Source organism: Lagopus leucura, unplaced genomic scaffold, assembly GCF_019238085.1.
Source record: "Lagopus leucura isolate 7727_CA_CO unplaced genomic scaffold, USGS_WTPT01 Super-Scaffold_100016, whole genome shotgun sequence".
NCBI lineage: Eukaryota > Metazoa > Chordata > Aves > Galliformes > Phasianidae > Lagopus > Lagopus leucura.
Genome location: NW_024962270.1, coordinates 9,193,074 through 9,214,826, shown reverse-complemented (window position 1 = coordinate 9,214,826; position 21,753 = coordinate 9,193,074). Strand labels below are relative to the sequence as shown.

Here is a 21,753-nt window from a genome sequence, read left to right as displayed (position 1 = left end):
CATGGTAACCGTCTCTCTGATTGGTGGAGAGACGAAGGCGGGAGGAGCTGAAAAGGTGGCTATTGGTCAGCAAGTGGTTGGGGCGGATCCAAGAGGCAATGGGACCTTTCTGCCTTTCGTCAACGCGGTTGGCCGAAGTGAGAAGGGCGAGCGGCCAATCAGCGAGCGGTAACTGCCTGGCGCGATGCTCGGCCCAGGGCTCGAGGGAGGGGATGAGGGGAGCTGTTGTGCGGTGGGCGGGGCTTTGCGAAAGAACGCGCGCTGATTGGTGGAAGGGGAGAAGGGGCGGAGTCGGACGATTGCTGTGAGGGGAGCTGAGGAGGGGGTGAGGGCGGCGCGGTGAGGTGAGGAGGAATCGTGGTGCGAGAAGAGCCGCAGAAGGGGCAGCTGAGGGGTGTGAGGGAGGGTGGGGTCGTATGGAGGCGAGATTGAGGGGAATCTTTGGGATGGGGGTGGAGGAACTGAAGGGAAATCGGAGGTAAAGCGGCTCCTCAGCGGCGGTGAGCGGCGGGACCTGCCTTGAGGAAGGGGCGGGGAGGGGCAGCTGGGGGTCAGAGCTCGTGCCTGTTTTTCCCAGCCCGCGTGGTGTTCCTGGCTGGGTGAGCACCAGTCCTGCTTTCTTGTTTTCCTCATCACCTCGGAGATACCTTTTCAGATAACAAAAAGAAAAAAAAAACCAGCCGCGTGGATTCTTAAGTGAGCTAATTCAACAGAGCTGTTCTCATAGAGCTGTAGGACGGCTTGGGTTGGAGGGAACCTTAATCATCGACTTCCAAACCCTTCCCACGGACAGGGATGCCAGCAGTTCAGGCTGCCCAGGGCCCATCCGACTTGGCTGTGTGCCCCTCTGGGGATGGGGCACCCACAGCTTCTTGTTTTCCCGCTGGCTCTGTGCTCACAGGTGTGGTACTGTGACGGCAGCACTGCTGTGGCTCTTCCTGAGTCGGTCAGGTGAGGTGGGTCAGGGCATGCTGAGCAGCCCGGGTGGGAAATGATTAACCCAACATCCACGTCAGTGTGCAGGCAGTAGGAGGCAGTGTGAGCCACCGGCTGAGTCAGGAGCACGGAGTCAGCCTCTATAGCAGCGGTTACCATGCTGATTTTTCTTTAAAAGTGATTGTAAAACCGTCAGAAATCTTTGTGTAGCTCACTTCTGTGATGGAAGCAGATCTGGATAAGTATGTTATCTTTTTCTGCTTTTCTATGACCTCAGCCAATATTGGAGTTTAGTTTGCTATCACAGGGGTAAGGATGTGTTTCAATGAAACTGGTGCCATCAGCAGTCTGTAAGGCAAGAATTTGGCAAATCTCAGCTCTCTTTGCAGGCATTTGTTCCTTGGTGTGTTAGCATGATGCTTCACTTCCGTTTTGCTATTCCAAACACCCTCCAGCAATTCTATTTTTGAAGAGGGAACTGCCAAAAAAGAGAGTCGTTTGTGGTTTTGTAGTATAAATGTTTGGGTTTAAAGGAAGTGCATGAAGTTAATGCTAGCCAAATAAAAGGATGCCTTTGATATCAGGTGTATTTGATTTTAGTGGAGTTATGCCTTTGAGAAAGCTGTTTGACGTCAGTGTTAGCCATGTGTTACTTGTCTAGTTCAACAGGGCCTGGAGATTTAATTCACTTATTAATATTTTTGCTTTAGTGTAATGGCTTTGCCTCAATTCTGTTAACTAGAAATTTGTTTTTAAAAAGTTATGCTTGCGTTAATGACATGCTCAAGATGGCTGTTGCATTGTGAATAAAATATTCTCCCTTTTTTTAAAGGAATTAGGTTAATACTAAAACAGCTGAGAAATGGCCACACGCTTCAGATCGGTGAGTTGAGGACTTCCACCTTGCTGTGTGAAGATTTGCCTGATAGGAAGGTGTTTTCATAGATAAGTCTTCTGTAACCAGGTAAAACCAATGCTGCTTCTGCATTAAGGCCTGCTCCAAAGCTATTGCTGGTGGAAAAGTGATTTACCAAGGAATGCATTTGCTGCCATTACATTCCAGAGAGACCCAAGTGATACTTAACTCCCTAAAAACCTCAGGGACTTTGGCAGGGCTGCCAAATGAATTGCAGATCTTGCATGTCAGAATCATTCTGATGTATCTTAACTGTCCTGTGTTCTCGTGCAGGTGAGGGCCTGGATGAGGTCCCTGAGGTCAACCAGACTGTTGTAACCTCATTCTACCATTATTACACTGACTGCAGGAGGTTTTAATATCCAAGGAATAACATTTTGCTTCCCTTAGAGGGCAGTTTGGGTGCTACATCAGAAGTATAGTTTGATAAGCTGTTCTGTTAAGTTGCCTGTGTTTCTTGTTTATAGGCAAATTTCTACATTCTGGACCATATTCTCACTTTTTCTTCTGAGATACAAGTAAAACCAATTAATCTCAAATAGTTAGGAAACAAACAGAAACACAGCAAACAAAAAAAAAATAACTGTAGCATTGTGTTAGAGTGCATGAACAGCCTGTTGTATCTTTGTGGTGCAATGTTAATTAGGCATCGCATAGATATTACCTTAGGAAATGAGCTCATGTGTAGCCTGACTTTCTGCCAACCTTTTCTAAAAGGCCAAAGAGTTCAGGAGCAGCACTGTGAGCTGCAGTTATGCTGATTCTGGTTACTGAGTTGGTTCTCTTACCCCTTTCCCAAAAGGTGCATGTATTGCAGGTTATAAATATGCTCTAAGGTTTATTTAATAAATCTCATAATCAATAAGAATGCTGTTCTGCTTGGGAAGCAAGGATGTGTTCATATAGAAAAGCCTGGATTGCATCAACTGTGGTGGGAGAAAACTGTGATGCTGCTGCTTCACCAGACAGAGGGCGTCATTCTGCCGTTATTTAAAACTTTGATTGAATGCTGTGTGCAGTTTTGGTGTGTTGATTTCACAAAGAAGATGCTGGAATGAGAAGAGATACAAGCAAGAGCAAGCTAAGGACATTGATGAAAAGGAGCAACTGCCTTTTGAGGAGGGGCTGAACAGACAGAGAGGGGACTGCAGAGGGGAAGGGTTCATGAAATCAGGAGGTGGATGAGCAAAGCAAATGCAGACAAATGTAGTGGGGCCATGCAAGCAGCTGGGACTCCTTGAAAGTCCTTGGACTCAATTAGGCTTCCTATATCATCGTTGGTTTTGATGACTGTAGGAGAAGAGTCCAGTACCAGATATACAGTTGGTCCAACCCAGTGGAACTTATATTTATTTTTTTAATGCTTTTAAGCAGTCTCTGCTTTGCATGCAGAGTTCCAAGTAGCTGGCTATGTCTTACTTAGTTGCTCAGTTTCACTGAGCTTCTCTTATGTCTATTGCGGATAACTGACACTTTTGCAGCTGAATATTTGTTGAACAGTGTAGTGCCTGGAAACTTCCAAACAACTGTTGTCTTTGTGTGGTTTCATTGGGTTAAAATTTCTTCCAGAAAAACTGCCAAGGTAGGTCTTTGCGTAACAACAAAAAGGGGCAAATCTATTTCCACCAAAAACAGAACGGTCTTTGTACAAAAACTTCCTCAATGATTGCTTAAATGTTCTGTGATGATGGTGAAGTCAGCAGAGTCATTCCAGTGACCAGACCAGAATCTGTTAATTAGTGACTTCAGCCACTGAATTAAAAAGCATTTAAAATAAATGAAGAACTAATGGCTAAATGAGGAGGATAAGCTTTGCTTTTACCTGATTGCTTTCTTGGTTTGGAGGAGCCTAAGTTCCTCGTGCTTTGAAAATGGCTTCGTCCTTCCTAGCTGTGATGTTACTGTTTTGTTACCTGTGTTGTGTGGCTGGAGTTCTGTGTGCTTTACATTAGGGTGCTGCTGATGTACATCTGTTTGCTATAATGCTTTTTTTCTCCCTGTCTTTGCAGGCTGGTAAGAAATGTACAGTGATCGGTGGCTCCGGATTCTTAGGCCAGCACATGGTAGAGAAGCTGCTGGACAAGGGTTACTCAGTCAACGTGTTTGATATTCAGAAGGGATTTGACAATGACAGAGTGCAGTTTTTCCTGGGAGACCTTTGCAACAAAGAGGTACAGACCACTGAAAATTGTGTAGATGGGAAGGATGCTGTTTGTACTGGTGTCCTTACAAACATACAAGCAAGCCTTATTTGAAACATTAAGTGGCCTGAAGGCATCTGAAAGAGTACCTGTGTGCATCTCCCAGTGTTTCCTGGTGAAGCTGGTAGCCTCATCTAGAGCACTTAAATATACTCAATGTCTGCTTAAAGTGGAAAGGAACGGAACTTGTTTCTGGATTACAGTTTGCTTTACTGTTAGCTCAGATAGACAGCCTAATTACTGCCACTATTAGTAATTGCATGTAAGCACTCTCCTTGCTAACCTCCACTGCAAGAGAATGGCAGAATGCGTTATTCCACACAGTTAAGATGCAGTAAGAGGCTTTGCCTTAAGTCATGCATGTGAGCTCTGGCATAAGCATTTGTGTGCAATGTGGAGAGAGGTCTCTGTGCCAGCATGAAGTATCATGTCTCAGACTGCAAGGCAGTCACCTCAAAGACAGACAGTGCCATGGGTGCTGTTGGCTGTTAAATGTATTGCATGCAGATTTTTCAACTCCTCTCCCCCAGTAATTTTGAGTCTCATGCCTGCACTTGAGGTTGTTGTATGTGGTTAAACTTTGGTAGCCTCCGGGTCTCAGAAAGTTCCCAGGCTCTTGTCTGGAAAGAAAAGATGGTGTGGTGTTTTTTTTTCTTTTTTTTGCCTAACAAGAGATGCTGTGAAGACCAGTAAGGCTGATCCTATGCCAGCTGCTTGCCATTATGGAAGGAACTTGGCTTGAAATTAAGCAGTTTTGTTTTCATGAGAAAAAGAACTGTGCTTTTTTTTTTTTTTCTTGGGTAGTCACTGTTGCTGTTGTTTCATTGCTATCTTGAGCAACATATCTTCTTCTTAGGCCTTACTCCCAGCTTTACAAGATGTTTCAGTAGCATTTCATTGTGCATCGCCAGCACCTTCAAGTGACAAAAGGGAGTTATTTTATAAGGTGAATTTTATGGGAACCAAAGCAGTCATTGAAGCCTGCAAAGAAGCTGGAGTGCAGGTAAGGATAGAAAAGTTTGTGAAGCATGCAAGTTGTTCATGTGAATTTGTGACTTCTGAACCATAGAGCAGTTTCAGTCTGGTTTGGTAGACTCTGATATATTGAATTACATATTGAATTCCTACTTGTTTTGTGGAAGTTAATTGTAGGAGAGCAAGACTCTGTCCTTAGCATCTGATATAAGCTCAGTCTGTATTTGTCCCAATGCATTGCAATTTCCCTTAGTGTAGGAAGAGTATCCATTAAAATTTGTTTTATCAGACGTTTGGGGAATCCCTTAAGGAAGAACTGGCAAGTGGATTCTTTCATGCCTTAATGAGGGGGCAGCTCTAAAGGTAGCTTTTCCTGCAGTGGAATTACTCACAGCATCTATTACTTATGTGAATTCACTGACATCTAATGAAAAGGAGCACATTTGTGGTACAGTCTTGGTATAAATTAGTTTAGAAAGTCATTTACACACAAATGAAAGAAGAAACCAGGCTGCTCAAGGCAAACTTTTTATCTTGGTATGTTATGGTATCACAGGTTTTTAGTCAAACTCGTACCACGTTGTCAAGCACAATGCCTGAGAAGTTCCCTTACTCTGGGCAGAGATGCTGCATCCAGAACGTTTTGTACATTGTCCATTCACAAATACAGACCTGATGATGTTTAGAATGCAATAATATATAGGACTCCAAGCCCACAGTGGTTTGGCTTGTTTTTTTAATTTTTGCTCCCCCTCTTTGAGTTGTAAGCTGTTGTAGGGAAAGGGCTGTGCAGTGTTTACCTTCTGGCTTAGTCTAGATTCTGTCAGAGCAAGAAGCCCTGTTGGAACTTGCTGGATCTAGTTATCTTTCTATTAAAATGTAGACCTTGTTTAAAACCACATGTTTCTGATTATCCAAATGTATCACTGGATTCCTGTTTGGAAACTGAGGGCCCATTTTTAGCCAACAAAAACATCCTGGATAATTCTTTTTTTGTTGTAATCTGGCATGAGATTGTTATCTTAAAGATGAGCAAATACATCTTAAAAGCATTCACTGGATGTTAAATACTAAACTTACTGCTTGTTAAATACTAAAGATGCCCAGCCAAGTAGAGGCTGTGATTTTTTTCTGAGAGATTTCCCCGCTGACTGGTTACTCTGGAGGCATGAAATATTTTCACTTTCTTCAGGAGGTGGTAAATAATGTTATGGAGTCCCATTAAACAAGTGAAGAGTTTTCTTACCTGGTTTTAGATCATCTTCTGTTAGCCTGTGTTGTTGTAGACATAGTTTATTCTCCATAGATACATTTGATTATTATTGTCCTTATTCAACTTTCATAAATTACTTTTTTGCCTTAAGCTTTAAACTGCAGTTTTCTTTCATGTGCATTGCAGAAATTGGTGTTGACTAGCAGTGCCAGTGTTGTTTTTGAGGGGACAGACATAAAAAATGGAACAGAAGACCTCCCTTATGCAAAAAGACCTATCGACTATTACACGGAGACAAAGATCCTACAGGAGAAGGTATTCATCACCAGCTGGTTAACACTGTCATTTTCCATACTGAAAAGTGCCTTTTTAGAAGTAATCCTCTTATGTGAGTGTATGGGAACTGCTGAGTCACGGCCTGAACCTCTGATTGATCACCTGAGGTGAGCCATGAGTCAGCCAGAGGAGCACAGCTGAAGGCAATTCACCTGTGCTGCTGGAAGGGGTGGAGCCAGGCTCCACCCCTCCTGGACCTATTTAAGAGCTGGCTACCAGAGGGGAAGGAGCTCTTCTGGAGATCCCCTCTTTTGGTGTCTTTTGGTGAGCTCAGCTGAAGGGTAAGCTCTTCCACTTATTCTCTTTTTGTTATCGTTGTCTGCTTTGCCTTACTCTCTTGATTATATTGCGATTATAACATCTTGATATCTATTGGTTATACACAATTATATTGTGATTATAACATCTTGGTTATACAGTGAGTGTTAGCCTTTAAGAATTTTTCTTATGTTATTTGAAAAGAGTTTGGTTAAAAACAGTGTAAAAACACTTGTTCATTCACAAGCATAACCACTTTGCTGTGAAGTGGACTAATGATGTGGAAGCTTGTGAGTAACAGAGCTAGCCCAATATTCTTCTGATTACATCTTTATTTTGGGCGAATGGGTGAAAGTAGTCAGTATTTATCTGCATGTGGTGTTCTTGAACAGCTGTGGAAAATCAGTAGAACACTTTGGAAACTCCAAGTAAAACGAAATCTATGTAGCACTTGGTGCTCTCAGGAAAAAGGGATCACACTCCTAACTGCCATCAGCAGGGCCCATGATAAAAGTTTTCCGTTAACTGATGAGAAAAATTAGAACCTTCAGTGCCCTTCTTCTCTAGCATCTGGAAAATTTATCTGGACTTCATGGGGTTGAATGAGAGTTCCTTCCCTTTGCCTGTCAATTCATTAAGTGTTCAGTAATGAAAAAGGATTTCTCTCTTTCTCATTAAAGAGAAGGAGATGAAAGAAGAGGAACGGTCATATGTAAAGGTATGGATGGATAGTGATTCTTCCCAAGATGATGAGTGAATACCCTGTCTGCTCTAATGTTGCTGTTGGGTTATGTTACTAAGCTGTATTTTTCCTAACTTTTCTTTCCTTACAGGAAGTGCTGAGTGCAAATGACCCAGACAACAACTTCTTCACTACTGCTATTCGCCCACATGGAATATTTGGCCCTAGAGACCCTCAGCTGGTTCCCATCCTCATCCAAACAGCTAAGAGTGGCAAAATGAAGTTCATAATTGGGTGAGCAAGGTTTAGTCACTTTTTAGCTTCTGTTAAACTGTTTTGGAAGGGGATAGCACTAAGTCAGAAGCGGTGTTATTGCATGGAATGATCTTCTGATATAAGAATAGGATAATTCATGATAATATGCAAATCAGGACCCTTGTCCTGAGTGTTCAGTGTCAGAGAAGGCAGGATGTAACCTTCTGCATCTTTTTTGGCAAATGCAACATATTTCTGGGAGGAAAAAAATGTAAGTTTCTGTAACTTTTCACCTGTGATCCAGGATTCTTCTTCCATAGCCCTCTTGTGCTAGGGATTCATGCACTCAGATGAGAAAGGGTTCTTGCAAGAAGTGTATCAGTGGGAAAAGCAAGCATAGCTTACATTTTGTTGCACAGTCTAAAGGCTTTTCTTCTTAATCAGAGTGCTCAGATTGCTTTCTGTTAACTAATACATACTGGCGTTTGAAGATGTTGTGTGTATGACAGTATTCTTTGATCTTAGTGTCATGAGTATTAGATGCTTGCCTTGCTGTTAAGCCCTGCACAGCTTCCAGTGGACCACTGAAATAGCTCATGCTGCTCCTAAGGAGTTTAAGTTTGTATTACAATCTTGAAAAGAAATGTGCTCTTTAATTTATAATAGATTTTTATTGCATGCAGGAAGCTGTTCTGTGTACATACCCATGTGAATGAATGTGCTGAGGATAAGAGAGAGAAAGGGAATGGGGCTGTTTTTCTGTTCTTATTCTTCCTTATAGTTCACTTCTAGACTAATCTCTCAAATTGATCTGTGAATGGCAAGCCTAAATAAACTTGACCTTTTGTTTTGTCTCCACTTTGTTCCAGCTCAAACATGCCTTCTTCATTTGAGTTTCCCTACTGCTATAAAGATCTGCATATCCCTTCCAAGAAAGCAAATAGCCATTCATCCACAAAAGTTGAAAGTGAAAAGTATTAATTCTCGGAAAGTTGGATTGCAGCAATGTTGTTTTTGTCCAGATGAGTGTGGTGATGGTTTTGCAACAAACCATTTGTTTGATTTAGTTGGGTTCTTGAAAGTGGTATGCACATCTATTTTCTGTAGCTGTGTAGAATTGAATTTAATGCAGTGGGTTGAAACTCTTTCAACTGTTTTGGACTGAATTTGGCTTACTGAGTAAGTTAAAATTTCATAAGCCAAGAAATTCATAATTGAAAGCTTGTCCTCAAGTGACCTTCTGTGTGCTGCTTACCACTGTTCTGCTTCTGTGGATCACTGTCCTGATTCTGGGATCTGTAGGATCTGCAGCAGTCTTAGATAGGGTACTGTTATGGGAATATAAACTTTCTGGGGGTCTTAACAAGAGCTGAGGTAGTATCTTTTCCTCTGCCTCCAAATGAGGTGCATCTTGTATCAGAGGGCCTGAAGTTGTGACACAACACAGGGAAAAGAGGAATCAGATTGGCCTTCTAGTGTTTAAAGAGAAATGAACTTTATACAGGTGTAGATAGTGACAGGACAAGGGAGAATGGTTTTAAGTTAAAGGAGAGAAGATTTAGTTTATATGCCAGGAGAAGTTTTTCACTGAGTGGTGAGGTGCTGGAACAGGTTGATTGGAGGTTGTGGAAGCCCCATCCCTGGAGGTAGGTTGGTAAGGGCCAGGTTGGCTGGGGCCCTGGGCAGCCTGATCTAGTGCTTCATCTAGCAGTTGGCAACCCTACTTGCAGCAGAAGTGTTGGAGCTTGGTTTGAAGCGATGTCAAGGATCACTCAAGTCATTCTATGAGATAAATATATATATATAGGTTGTGTGAAAGTCATTTTGCTACAAGTGGATTTTTCAGCCTGGATCCCCTTTGGGCCAACTTCTTCCTTTAATCTGTGCAGGGATGGGAAGAACTTAGTAGATTTTACCTATGTGGAAAATGTGGTCCATGGACATATCCTGGCTGCAGAACACCTTCAGAAAGACTCTCCTGTGTGTGGGAAGGTAAGGAAAATGAATGTGTAAGTAACTACGTTTCTTAGCTTTTGTGTAGTAGAGTAGAATAACAGAAATATTAACAGATTTATAGCACTGTCATGTTCTGGGCATGCTTTAATGTGTTTGTGTTGTGTTGTCATTCATTTTGACCATTTGTGAGTGTCCTAACCTCTGGAATGTCAGAAGTAGTTGTCTTTCGTAGCAAAGAAGGGATTCGCTGCTTTTCAACTGGTGGTAGTTGGTGAAAAGTAGTTTTTAGTGAAAACATGTTTGCAGTTGAGTGAGAGATGCCAGCCTTGTGGGTGTGAACATGAGCTGGGCTGTTTGTACAAACCACTTTTTTATCTGACTTTTTGTCTTGTCTTTCAGGCATTTCATATCACAAATGATGAACCGATCCCTTTCTGGGCTTTCATGTCCCGTATCTTGACTGGCTTGAACTACGATGCACCCAAGTACTATATTCCTTACTGGCTGGCATATTACCTGGCCATGTTCTTGTCTCTAGTGTTGTGGCTGTTAAGTCCACTGGTGACCATCAAGCTCACTTTTACCCCCATGCGGGTGGCATTGGCTGGAACATTTCACTACTATAGCTGTGAGCGGGCCAAGAGGGACCTGGGCTACAAGCCAGTGGTGAGCTTGGATGAAGCAATAGACAGGACTCTCCGGAGTTACCCCCACCTACGCCGTGCTAAGGCCTGAGAAGTCCTGAATGGATTTCATTTCTACTTGATTTTCTTAATTGTTTTGACATCTTAACGTGATCACTGAAGCAAATTCCACTAATTCTGTGAAGCTGAGTTTGCCCGAGTCGTTCCTCCTCATCACTATTACCAGAACAAATTTCTCTATATTGGAAAAAACTTCATGTAGTAGCTGTGCTAACAGTTCTTTCTTCTGATGTGATTTGTTGTTCCAAAGCAGCTGCCTAACCCTAAGGAGTACGAATTAACACCCTGCTGTGTCCTCTTCAGTCCCAGCCCCATGCATCAGCATTCCTTCATCTTTCCTCTCCACCCTTGTCCTCTGTTTTGTTGCTCTGGTGATAACAGCCAACTCTTATAACTACAGATCCATTGATGAAATACTTCACAACTGATTCCTCTGCGTGGTTTGGCTTTTTCAATACAAGAGTGATGAAATAGAGACTCACACCAAAAAGGATCTCTGCCACCATTTTTTCTTTTTAAACTGTTGAGATTGACTTTGTTATTCTGAGGCTGCTTTTAGATTTCACTGTGAATGATGGGTTCATTTGGTCTCTTACTGAGGAATTGGTAGGAATTGAGATGAGGAAAGGCACATTGGGCTTCTTGTAAGGAATCATGAGCCTTTACTTCTACTGGAGCTTGGTTCTATTTAAAAAGAATACAAATAAAATAGGAGAAATTCCAAACTTTGTGTTCCATCTTTGAAAGGGCAGATCCTATTCTGAGCATCTCAGCACAGACTGTTTGAATTATTCCCTTTGTAGGGGGGAGGAGATCTTTGCTGTGGCCATTGTCAGTCAGCACATTTTACTGTAGTTTACTTGCTTCCATAAGAAAATTATATTGATTGGAGGATCTATTGCACAAGGCTCTCATCTTGTCTGCCACATTATTGTTGGTAATGGGTATTGTGTTGCATCGACCCTTAGAACATGGGAAATTCTTCCATAAGAGATTGATTATAATGCTAGGTTCACTGAACTGTTTACTTTGCCACTTATATTAAGTTTACTTTACTCCACAATCTTGCTAAGAGCTTTGGTAGCTTTTTTTTTTTTTGTAGATGAAGAGCTTATGTTAGGGTTGGAACTTCCCAAATCTCCGAACTGTGGGAAGTGTCTCACTGTGTGTTCATAATTGTGCCTAGCTCAGTGAGCCTTGACCTCATCTGAGAGCTCAGTGTGCTGCCAGAGTCCCATAGAAATTAGTGGTTTTTTTAAGCTTCTGGTTATCTTATGGCTAGTTTTACTCATGTTTTTCGTATTTGCTCTTGAAGTAAATACTCAGTTACTTTGATCACTTCACACAATTCATATTTGCACTGGTCAAACACATTGGCTATGTTTTTTTCCCAGAACATAAAGTTAAATATTTAAAGCTTGAGTTCTAGGATGCAATTCTTAAGCAGAGTTTCTCCCACCACCCCTCCCCCAACAATGCCAAGTAAAAGAGAGCAATTGAATCTGCTTATATCCACCTTCACATTCACTGGGAAACATGCCACTTTCAAATATCTGAGTTACCCCTGTGTGATACATCAGCGTCCTGCCACAAATTTGCTGTTAATGTGAAGAACCTTTCTTTCATCACTCTTTCAGTGATGTAACAGGCTATGGGTGCCCCATCCGTATCTACACGGTTTATGCCACATAAAAAACCATAATGGTGAAACCACACCTAGCTGAGAGTTGTGGCTTTATGCCCAGGCTTTATAAAGCACCAGGCATCTCACCTGAAAGGACTGGTAAGGACTGAAGTTTGTTTGTTTGTGCTCCTCTGTCTGAAGCTGGGCCTGTTTCCCGGTGTAGTAATGCAGTCAGCTGATGTTAAGCTTTTAAATGGCTACTGGAAGAGTGGCCTTGGGAAAACTGGCAGTTCACTTGTACCTCTGCCACATGCAGTAGAAGTAGCTGATGGTTTCAAACTGGTAAGTACAAAAAGCCTTGAGGGCAGAGCTGGTGCAGAAGAGATGGATGTGCTGCTGTTTGGACTTACGGTCCGGCGCAGCGTGGAACTTTAGGTCTTCACTGTGGGATAGGGATAGCCAAGCTCACCCAGGAGAGGTGGAAGAACAGAGCTAAAGGGGAAGGGGCACGTACTGACTACTCAAAAATAAACTGGTAAACACGGTTTGGCCTGTAGATGGCGTTTCCCAGCTGGAGCTGCTCAACTGCTTCTAACCTAAAAAGTGCTCTCAGGCCTTGGATGAAACACCTGTGCAGTTACTCATCTCCCTGGGCATTCTGAAAGTAAATCCAGAAGGTGCTTTAGAAACAAGAGGCACTGGAAGTTCAGGTCTGCTGGACAAAAAGCAGCAGATGGTATATTCCCTCGTGTCTGGTTAATACAGCAAGAGTAAGCAAGATTTTTGCTTGTATAGGGTTAAGCAGTTTCTCAGAGCTGGGCATGGAAAGAAGCATTGCATCATGCTGAAGTTGGTTTTACTTGGTATTCGCTATGTAATTAGGTCAGCTCCCAGCATTTCTTCTGAGAAGCTGACTAGCTTCTGTTCTGCAAAACAGAAGTAAACACACGTTGTTGCTGTGGTGGAACTTGACATCACCATGCCTATAGCCCTGGCCACAACAGAGGAGGAACCTTGCTTTATCCATAGCTTCTTTCTATCCCTGATCAAGACTTCTCCTTTCAACTCTGCTTCTTAATCCAGTAAGCACTCATGCGAGTCCTGTCTTATGTATTCTATTCAAACAAATGAGACCTTTACTGATCTGCATTCTCCTGCTTGTAATTTTTTGCATGACTTCTCTTTGCAACTAGTATCTTACACATGTCTTGTGCAAGCACGCAAGCAAGCAGGAAGCTACAAAGCAAAAATTGCTGTTGACAAAATTTCATTCCAAATATCTAGGGTCACATCTGCCCCTCTTGTTAGTAATGTTCAACAGGAGCTGCTGGGAACTTCAAGGGCTTTCCTAGGGCACCCTTGTCAGATTTGTAATCTTTTTCACTTTGCTCTCCTGGCTTTTGCTGCAGCTCCAAATTTTGCTGTCCTGAGATGGTTTTTGGTTTGGCAAGCAATGGAAGAGAGAAATGAAATCTTCAATTTCTTTCCCTAGAGAAGAAGAGGGAAAGGAAGACAAGGGCTTTCTCTAAATGGAGTGAAGTAACTAAAAACCCCTCTTCCCTTATAGAGAGACTGTGAAAGGAATGTATGCACTGTAGGTGTGTTTCAGTCTAAGAAATGCCTTTCAGTCTTGCCATTGGAGTGCAGAGGAGGTCCTGTCCATATACACCTTGGTGCCAGAAAGGAAGAATAATGGCTTGGTTGCAATTATTCAGAAAAAGTAAGGGGAATAATTGGTGAGAAAGGACAGAAGCCATCTTGTATGTCCAGAGAGCATTGAGGCAAATTTGTGTCAAGCTCGAGGTGGATATGTAGGAGGTTTTAGGTGGAGAACAGTGTTTACATCATGCAGGTGTACAGTTGCTCACTGTCTTCATTGTCTTAAATGCACAGGGACCTACCATCCATCACAGTGCTCAAATTAACCCTTTTGTGGAACTGTGGTAGTGGCTCCTTTGGACTCTATAAACCCTTGCATACGTTGTTCGGATCTGCTGGTGTCAGTTATCTCAGAGCATCAGTATGAGTTTCCACAGCTTTTAGCCCTACAAATGGATGTGGATGGGCTGTGCTCTGCTCCTGGAGAGAATTGTTTACCAAGTTTCGTTAATGCTTGTGCAAACTCTTTGGAAGTGCCAGGTCCACAGATGTATATGTGGTGGTGCAACTTGGCCCTTATTATTGGGGAAGGAAAGCTACTTGTTTGCCTTAGAGCCTGGGGGCAGCTTGCTGAGCTGGCGATGAGAAATAAATAGGCATCTCCCTGCTTGCAACAGAGCATGTTTGAGGGTGTTTCTGCTAGCAGATTGCGCGTATTGTTTTATTGTCTTAGCAGTACCATCAGGCTGGCTCTTTTGCCCAATGTTTACTGACAAGACAATATTATCTTAATTCTGAGAGCTCCTGACCTCCTTTGTAGATATGTTTTCATGACTATGGGTGGTTTCCTGGTAAGATTATTTTATTCTAGCCCTAAACAATCAAGTATATATGATTCTGTTCTGCTACCTGCTATTAGGAAGGTGAGGTCTGGCATTTCAGAAGCACTTTGTAATGAGGCCTCACGAAAAACCAGTTTGTTTCCCTTGCAACAAATGGGTGTAGCGATTTTACACCCTTCTACTCATCGCAGCTCTGCTCAGTCTCTTGTGAGGCTTTGCTTTTCTGTAACCTTGGCGAAGGCCCAAAATATTGATGTGTTGGGTGTCTTCCTTGTATGTTCAGTACAAGATGGTTGCACTGGGGAAATCGCTACCCAAAAGGCAGGAGATATTTATGTGGAGTTCAGTGCTCTGGAGTGGTGGGAACTCATTTTTCTGGTGAGACTCAAATTCTAAATATACTTTAACTGCTCAAATACAAACTAGACTGGTCAGAGAGTGGCAGAAGTCCACTGCTGTCAGCAGAATAACAAGAATTGCTCTGCTGCTCCATACAACCCCCTTTCTATAAAGCTGACTGCCTGGATTTCAGAAGTTCAGCAGCTCCCTGCTTTGTAGATGTTGCTGTTTCTAAAGGTACACAAACTGCAGCTCTGCAAAGGAATGCGCTGCAGAGTTATGGCAACTAGTTTTAGGCTGGCTGTCTCTGGAAGTGGTGGGAGCATGCCCTGGGCAGCAGGGAGCTTAGGACAGGCTGATTTGTCCTACCTAAAAGAGTGCACGGTAGCTATATATTAGAGGCCAACCTGCCAGCCTGAGCTTCCTCATCGCTGGTTGTGGCTCTGGTATCCCCTTTGGGGCAGCTTCTGGGTTTCTTAGGGAAACAGCTCATCTGCTGGAGTGTTTACTGCCATTGTTCCTCTAAAAACAAGGACAGCTCACCTGCAAACTCAAAAAGCTCAATGTATTCTTGTTGAAGCATAGTCATCCTTAGTTTTTCTGTTTCCTGGTTGAATGTGTCCTTCATGCTTGCTACATTCTATCTTTGAAAAGTTCTCCTATACTATAGTCAAATCACTCCTATTTTTTTCATATTTTTTTTTTTCTTTCTTTTCTTTTAACCTATGCTGTCTGAGTTCTTTAAATTTTGCTGTTAGGCATTCTCTCCAGTCTATAAATGGTTTCTGTGTCTGCAGCTTCCTTGTGTGATGTAATTCTTATGCTTGCTGATTCCAAATGATCTGCTTTGTACTAAGGAATATAAAGAAGTAATATAAGCAGTGGTGAAATAAGCATTAAGCACTCTTAACTGAGGAATCTTTGGGAGGTGCTTGTGCTTTTTTTGTAAAGGGGTTGCAGGGAGAATCCATTTCCTCATAAAATCAGATACTCTGGGCTGAAATTTACCTGTAGCTGTTACAGAAAAACCATGTTGCCTAACTGGAGATGGAAAAAAGTTCTTCTAACCTGTTGCCTCCTCCCTTCCCTCCTGGAGGAACGTGTACCTCTGGAGAAGGTTGTTGAAACAGCAGTGCAGATCTCTCCTGTGTGGGGCTGCGCTCTCTCCAGCACAGCGGGATGGCAGCTTGACCACACCTTTGGCTCGTGGTCTGAGGAAAGAGTCCAGATCTGCAGCAGGTTGGGGTGTTTCTAAGCCAGACCCCATGGATTTTAAACTTGTACAGATGAAAAAGGCCCTTCTTGGATTCTGCTCCTGTACTGATGAAGATAAGGGACTTCTGTTGACTGTAGCACATTCAGGGTTTGCTCCAGAGGTATGCAGGTGGATGCTGATATTTCCAGATGAGGCTGGCCCTGCTGGTGAGACTGAGCTTGGTGCATTTGTCCTGAAGTTTCATGAATATGTCAGTATTTAAATGCTACTTCTTGCAGGTTTAAGAGTTATATTTTTTAAAAAAAATTTTTGGCCTCTCAGCATCAGGCTTGTAGTTGTTGCTCTATATGTTAGTGAATGAAAGGGGCAAAAAAGGCCTGATTTCATTCCACCTACACACAGGCGTGTGCATAACACACTGCATGTTTATATTAGAAACCACACATAAGAATTCCTTCCTTTTGGAGTCTTTATGCTAAAGCTGCTTCTAAAAGCTAGGAAAAAAAAAGAGATTCCTGATTTGCTTGTGTCAGTAAATGTCTGAAGTTAAACAAATTACCTTTACTTACAGATCTTTCAGCTTCTGGTCTGCAGCAACCTACAAGTACTGCATCTGAGCGACCCTATGGTGTGCTGCTCTTCCAGTCTCACACAGGCCTGCCCCTGGCTGGCAATAAAAACCTTCTGCCTCTGGCCACTGCTGTAATTTTGAAATGCCATGTCATTAGAAACTGAACATGCTCCTGTAATTATGAAGAATACCCATCAGGGATTCTGTGCCTGCTGGTGTGAGTGACATTCACCTGTACTTTGGAAAGAGGTTTATCTAAGAGCTTTTTTGGGATAAAACTACAATGATTTGTTTGAGAGTGATTGTCCTTTTAACTGTTCAAGCTGCTGCACACCATAGATGTGCTTGCTGAGCCATACTGCAATTCCATTGCAGTATGGGATTAGTAAGAACTGGGGTGATACAACACGGTTCTTTTGATCTAAGCAGAGTATGAAAACCTTTTTTTAAACAAAAAGGATGCTCTCTCTTCTTACTGAAAAATAAAAGACAAAGCTGCAATTTATGTTAATGTATCTGTATACTAACATGTATACATGTGTATCTTACATTTCCAGTGGTGTCCTTTGTCTCTTGCCCTCTGGCATTGTCCTGGTCTAGGTAAGAAAGACAGAAAGTCCATCCCCATGGTCTCCTAGTCCTAGAAAACAACAGCTCATGAGATTTTCCCCTTTTCTGATTTTTAAAAGCATACCATCTCTTTCTTCCTCTGGGCTGTTAAGTAAGAAGCCCGCTCCCTGAGAGCTCTGCCACATCCGTGCATCCATCTGTGATCCACTTCTCTGCTCCTGTAGTAGTGGTGTTTGACAGCCGTGTGCAGAATAGTTTCAGGGCTGCTGTGTGTTGGGGTCATGATGTTGCCCCATGCAGAACTCGTACCTTTGGAATACACAAAACTTGATTCTCCTTGCAGTTGCATTACTGCAACTGAAAGCAATGGCGCTGAAGGGCTGTGCTGCACCAAAAGGTGGGGAGAGAGAATTGAAACTGCTGGGAGGGTTGCAGGTTTATTTGCTACAGTAAGCCAGGATCTTCTATGCACTGAGTGAAGAGTGGGCATTGTTGGAGTCGGATTCCTGCCACCCTGATGGGGAGCTGCAGTCCTTGGGGTCCCCAATTGCTGTGATTGACTGGGACTTGACTGCTGCTTCTCAGCATGACTGTGAGGCTTGGGTAAATGATGTCTTCACTGTTGCTATTTTTCTCTACGTAAGTCTCAGACATTTTGTATCCAAAACAGTTTCCTCCTGTGATGAAATGGGAAATAAATTGAAGGAGAAGTAGATATAGTAGAATAAGGACCCTTTTATTCCAACATAGATTGTCCATGAGTGGCATTTTTAGCTTTATCATAGTTCTTCCTTGGCTTTCACAAACAAGCCTTAAACCTCCTTTCCTTGCTCCTAAGAAGCTTCCTGAGGCCAGTATGATGTGTAGCAGTGAGTGGGCAAATGCTGTCCTTCATTCATGTGTAGTTCTGCATCAGCCTTACATCTCACAGTTTTGTTAGCCTGTAGCTAAAATGACATAGCTGGTTTGCACCAGAAATCCATGGCTAACTTAAGTGAAATAAAATCTCTTCCTTTGTTCCTTCTATCAGGAGCATTGCGACAGGATCAGCCCAGTATGGAGAGCCCAGAGTGGGATTGAGGTGCCAGCAAATGCTCGTGTGTATTCCTGAAAGAGAAAGGCTATGTGAGGTCAATACTGAGTCACTGGGGCTTCTAGGTGGCATCAGGAGGTGAAACATAGGAGAATGAAACCTGAGGAGCGTTCAGAAAGTTGACAATGGCAGGCTAGAATGGAGGTAGTTCACGTTGGGTGGGAAGATGTGTCTTTCTTGGCATTTCTGTGCATCTCACTCACCTACATGCTGTGCAGCAAGTCTTTTACCAGCAGCTTGAGCATCCAAGTTGTAATAGAGTTGCCAGCTCAGAAATGTATTCTTTGCTTTTCTACCTTTCTACCACACCCTGAGTTTAAGACCTGTCTTTATATCACAACGCTTTGTATGTATACTTGGGCCAGTATTTTCTAGCTAGTAACAACATTTTATTTATCACTACACTCATTTCCTCTTACTTAATTAAAAAAACAATTCTTTGCTGCATTTCTTTCTTCTGAGGAAGAAAGCAATGTTGACAGACATCATCACAACTGATGTTGTAGCCTGTATTTGTGCCAGTTCAACAAAGTTTGTCTGCAGCCAGTAGAACTCAGATGTATTGTTTTAGAATTTTTTGTTTGTTTTGTTTTTTTTTCTGTTTACTGTCATGGTGCTCATAATAGATGTTTGCTTGTTTGTTTGTTTTAACATTTGTTGCAGAACAGTGTGTTCATACTAGAAAAAGAATTGTAGTCCTTAGACCCTGGGGTGTCCCTTCTGCTCGTTTGGCAGAGAACCTACTGCACCTAAAAGGCTGGCCAGGCTGTTAGTCACTATTATTTCAGGAAATAAACAGAACAAGCCTTCAGCAAAGGATGGGGTGACTCAAGGGCTACTGAAAATAAAGCTGCACTGTCAGCTACAGCTCTGAATCAAAGGATGCTTTATGGAGGTAGGGACTGGTCTGTATTTTAAATAGACTGTTTCCTGCATTGGACACCACTCTGTGCACATCAGGGTGTGGCTTTGTGAACATCGCCTTCTCTCCTGTGCCTATCTTAGCTGGGATCAGCAGCAGCCTTTGGGGAGGAGAGCTGTGCTGAGCCTGTGCAAGTAGATCAGAGAGAAGGATCTGCGATCGGAATAACAGTGTTGGCATCAGAGCTTTTCAGGCATTATCTCTGCTGTTCTGGTGAGAGCCAGGGGTGTATCATTAGCTCTGTTACAGCTCATCCCAGCCCAGAACACTGGTGGTTTGCTCACTGTTCTGCAGCAGATCTGTCACACAGCTGAGAAGGCAGATCTTTTCTGTGATCCATTTACTAAAGGGTTCTTGCTACTTCAGATCAGTTTGCAGACGTTGGTGAGTGCAGATAGAGAGAGGTTCTAACATGTACATGGTTGGGGCTTTACCATCTTTTGGTCATCCTGTGGCAGTCTTGGGCTGAAGCCCTAACTTCTCAGAAGTGCTCTAAACTCATGTCTCTAACCACAAGCCTTTAGGAACTCGCTAAAAGTGTGTCCAAGGGTGCTGTGTCCAGAAGACTGGTGGAACTGGGCCTCAGGGAACTTGTGGCAACTACAGCAATTAATTAAAAGGGAAAATAAATTGAGTAAGATGATAGTATCCAACAACTTCCTCTGCATTGAATGGTGATAAACACACCTATGTCCCTCATTTAATTAGTCAAAATGAGCAGATCACTGTCTAGTGCTAATTACAGTGCCAGCCCCTAATGCTGCAAGAGTACCATCGCTGTGAGCAACTTTCTCAAATGCAGGGGCTTGCCAGTATGTGGGCAGCAAAGGAGTGCCCACTCCCCATTCCTATGGGGTGAGCCTGTCCCTGGAAATCTTTGGTGATGGTCGGCCTGGGGACAAATTCAGTGGGCTGAATTTCTTCAGGAGGGGCTGCTCTCTGCTGTCCCGTTGCTGCATACGGCTGGGGAAGGTGACATTTGCTGGAGAATGCAAAGAATGTAGAGAGCTGGCGGGAGGGGAGACCATGCAGTCTGAATAGAGAAACCTGTTTGATTCCCCTGAAGGGCAAAACACACCCAAGTCTCCTCCTCAAAACAAGGCTTGGCTTCCAGGAGCCAACCCTCTCGGCCCGCCCGGCAGGTAAGCACTCTGCCTCGCCCACAGTTGCCTCGCTGCCAGGGAGGATCGGAGGCACCCGCTGCGAACCCTTGGGGGGCAAAGGCACTTGGAGACTGATTGCAGACTGCTCCGCATCTGTCTTTAGAGGGAAGGCTGCAGCTGCGAAGCCTCCGCAGGTAGGGATGGGCAGGGAGCCTGGTTCTCTGAACTCTGCAAAGAGTATCTGGGGTGCTTCTGCAATCTGTGTTTCCCCTGCCTGCTCTGTATGAGGAGGGGGACTGTCATCTCCTAACCTGCTGATACAGGGATCTGGCAAGGATGAGGGAAGCTTCTATTGAAGACTCCTCTCAGAGAAGGAGGAAAAGCTAGCGTGTTGGTCCCAGGTGTGGATATAAAATGATACCTAGATACTAAAAAGGTGGGATTAGTATAGATACAAAAGTAAGGCAGAACTGAAGGGTTTGGACAGGAGGTTCTGCTATTTGCATTTGTCAGGTCACTGAGTTCCCTCCCTGCCCATCTTTCTAAAATCTGCCCCCTTTGTAATTTGTAAGGTGTAGTGGGGGCATGGCAGCAGGGACAAGTCTGTGCACAGGCAGGAGGGATCAGCTGTGTAGGACAGGTATAAAATTTGAGCCTGTGACTCTTAACAGCTTCTTCAGAGGCTTAGGGTCAGCTGCCATGTTTGCACCATACCTAACCTTCTTCCCCCAGACCTGCGTGTTTCAGAGAGAGATGCAGGTGGAGACCTTTCTTTCTCTGTTCTTCTGTCTCGTTTTGTTTCTCTATGAGTCAGTTTGAAATCAGCACCCTGGAAAGGAAAGGATGGGAGCGATGAAGCTGTTGCAGCCGGTGAGGGAGGTGAACACCTCTCTCAGTCCTTGATTCTTTCTATCTGGAAGCCTGGTGAACATGTTGACCATTTCTCCATCTCTACCCCTCTGCTCCAGGACAAATCCCAGCCAGGAGCATGAGCTGGCTGCAGCTGGACAGATTGCTCAGAGCAGTGATGTCCTCCTGCATCAAATTGACTAAATTGTGGAGCTTGTACTTGGACTGATTTGTTCTACTCATCCAGCCAAAGACAAAATACTAAGTTTTATTAAATCCCAACATTATTTAATTTAAAGTTCTGACCACCAAAAAAAAGTGAGTTTCAATTTTCTTTTTTAAAACCTTTTTTTTTTTAATCGTGGTGAAACTTTGTAGCATCTCTGAAATGTCACAAAGCTTCAATGGGATGTTTTTGTCCTGCTCTGTTTGTGGGTCTGTGATGCAAGTGCCAAGCAAAGTGTCTTTGAAAGAAAGGAACTGTTCCTTCCTTTTTGCTTTCATCTTTAGACATCAAGGCATAAAGTCGATGCCATGTGGGTGCAGTAAACACCATCTACATCCTTCTTCCTTTTCAAATACAGAAATTAGTT

The 21,753-nt window shown here is 43.2% G+C and overlaps 2 protein-coding genes across 14 annotated transcripts in view; both read left to right on the top strand.

The window, feature by feature from the left end:
• Positions 1 to 106: 106 nt before the first annotated feature.
• Positions 107 to 11,157, top strand: NSDHL (NAD(P) dependent steroid dehydrogenase-like). Of its 6 annotated transcripts, none has more exons than XM_042876801.1 (8): positions 107 to 168; positions 1,769 to 1,819; positions 3,862 to 4,023; positions 4,910 to 5,056; positions 6,428 to 6,556; positions 7,669 to 7,811; positions 9,662 to 9,764; positions 10,128 to 11,157. In XM_042876801.1, the coding sequence occupies exons 2-8, from the start codon at positions 1,799 to 1,801 to the stop codon at positions 10,461 to 10,463; spliced, it is 1,041 nt and encodes a 346-aa protein (XP_042732735.1). In that variant the 5' UTR covers positions 107 to 168; positions 1,769 to 1,798; the 3' UTR covers positions 10,464 to 11,157. The 6 variants fall into 6 exon arrangements, with proteins under 6 accessions (XP_042732735.1, XP_042732733.1, XP_042732732.1 ...); XM_042876799.1 differs by lacking the exon at positions 107 to 168 and adding an exon at positions 289 to 344; XM_042876798.1 differs by lacking the exon at positions 107 to 168 and adding an exon at positions 319 to 365 and having other exon boundaries at positions 1,767 to 1,819.
• A 9,029-nt stretch (positions 11,158 to 20,186) lies between these two features.
• ZNF185 (zinc finger protein 185 with LIM domain) overlaps positions 20,187 to 21,753 on the top strand; it is a 46,139-nt gene continuing 44,572 nt past the window's right edge. For 3 of the 8 annotated variants that reach the window (XM_042876792.1, XM_042876793.1, XM_042876789.1), the window contains exon 1: positions 20,190 to 20,505. The gene's annotated coding sequence lies outside the window, so the exon portion shown is untranslated. Of the gene's footprint in view, positions 20,506 to 21,753 lie in introns of all 8 variants that reach the window. The other 5 variants (XM_042876791.1, XM_042876790.1, XM_042876794.1 and 2 more) reach the window with 4 other exon arrangements.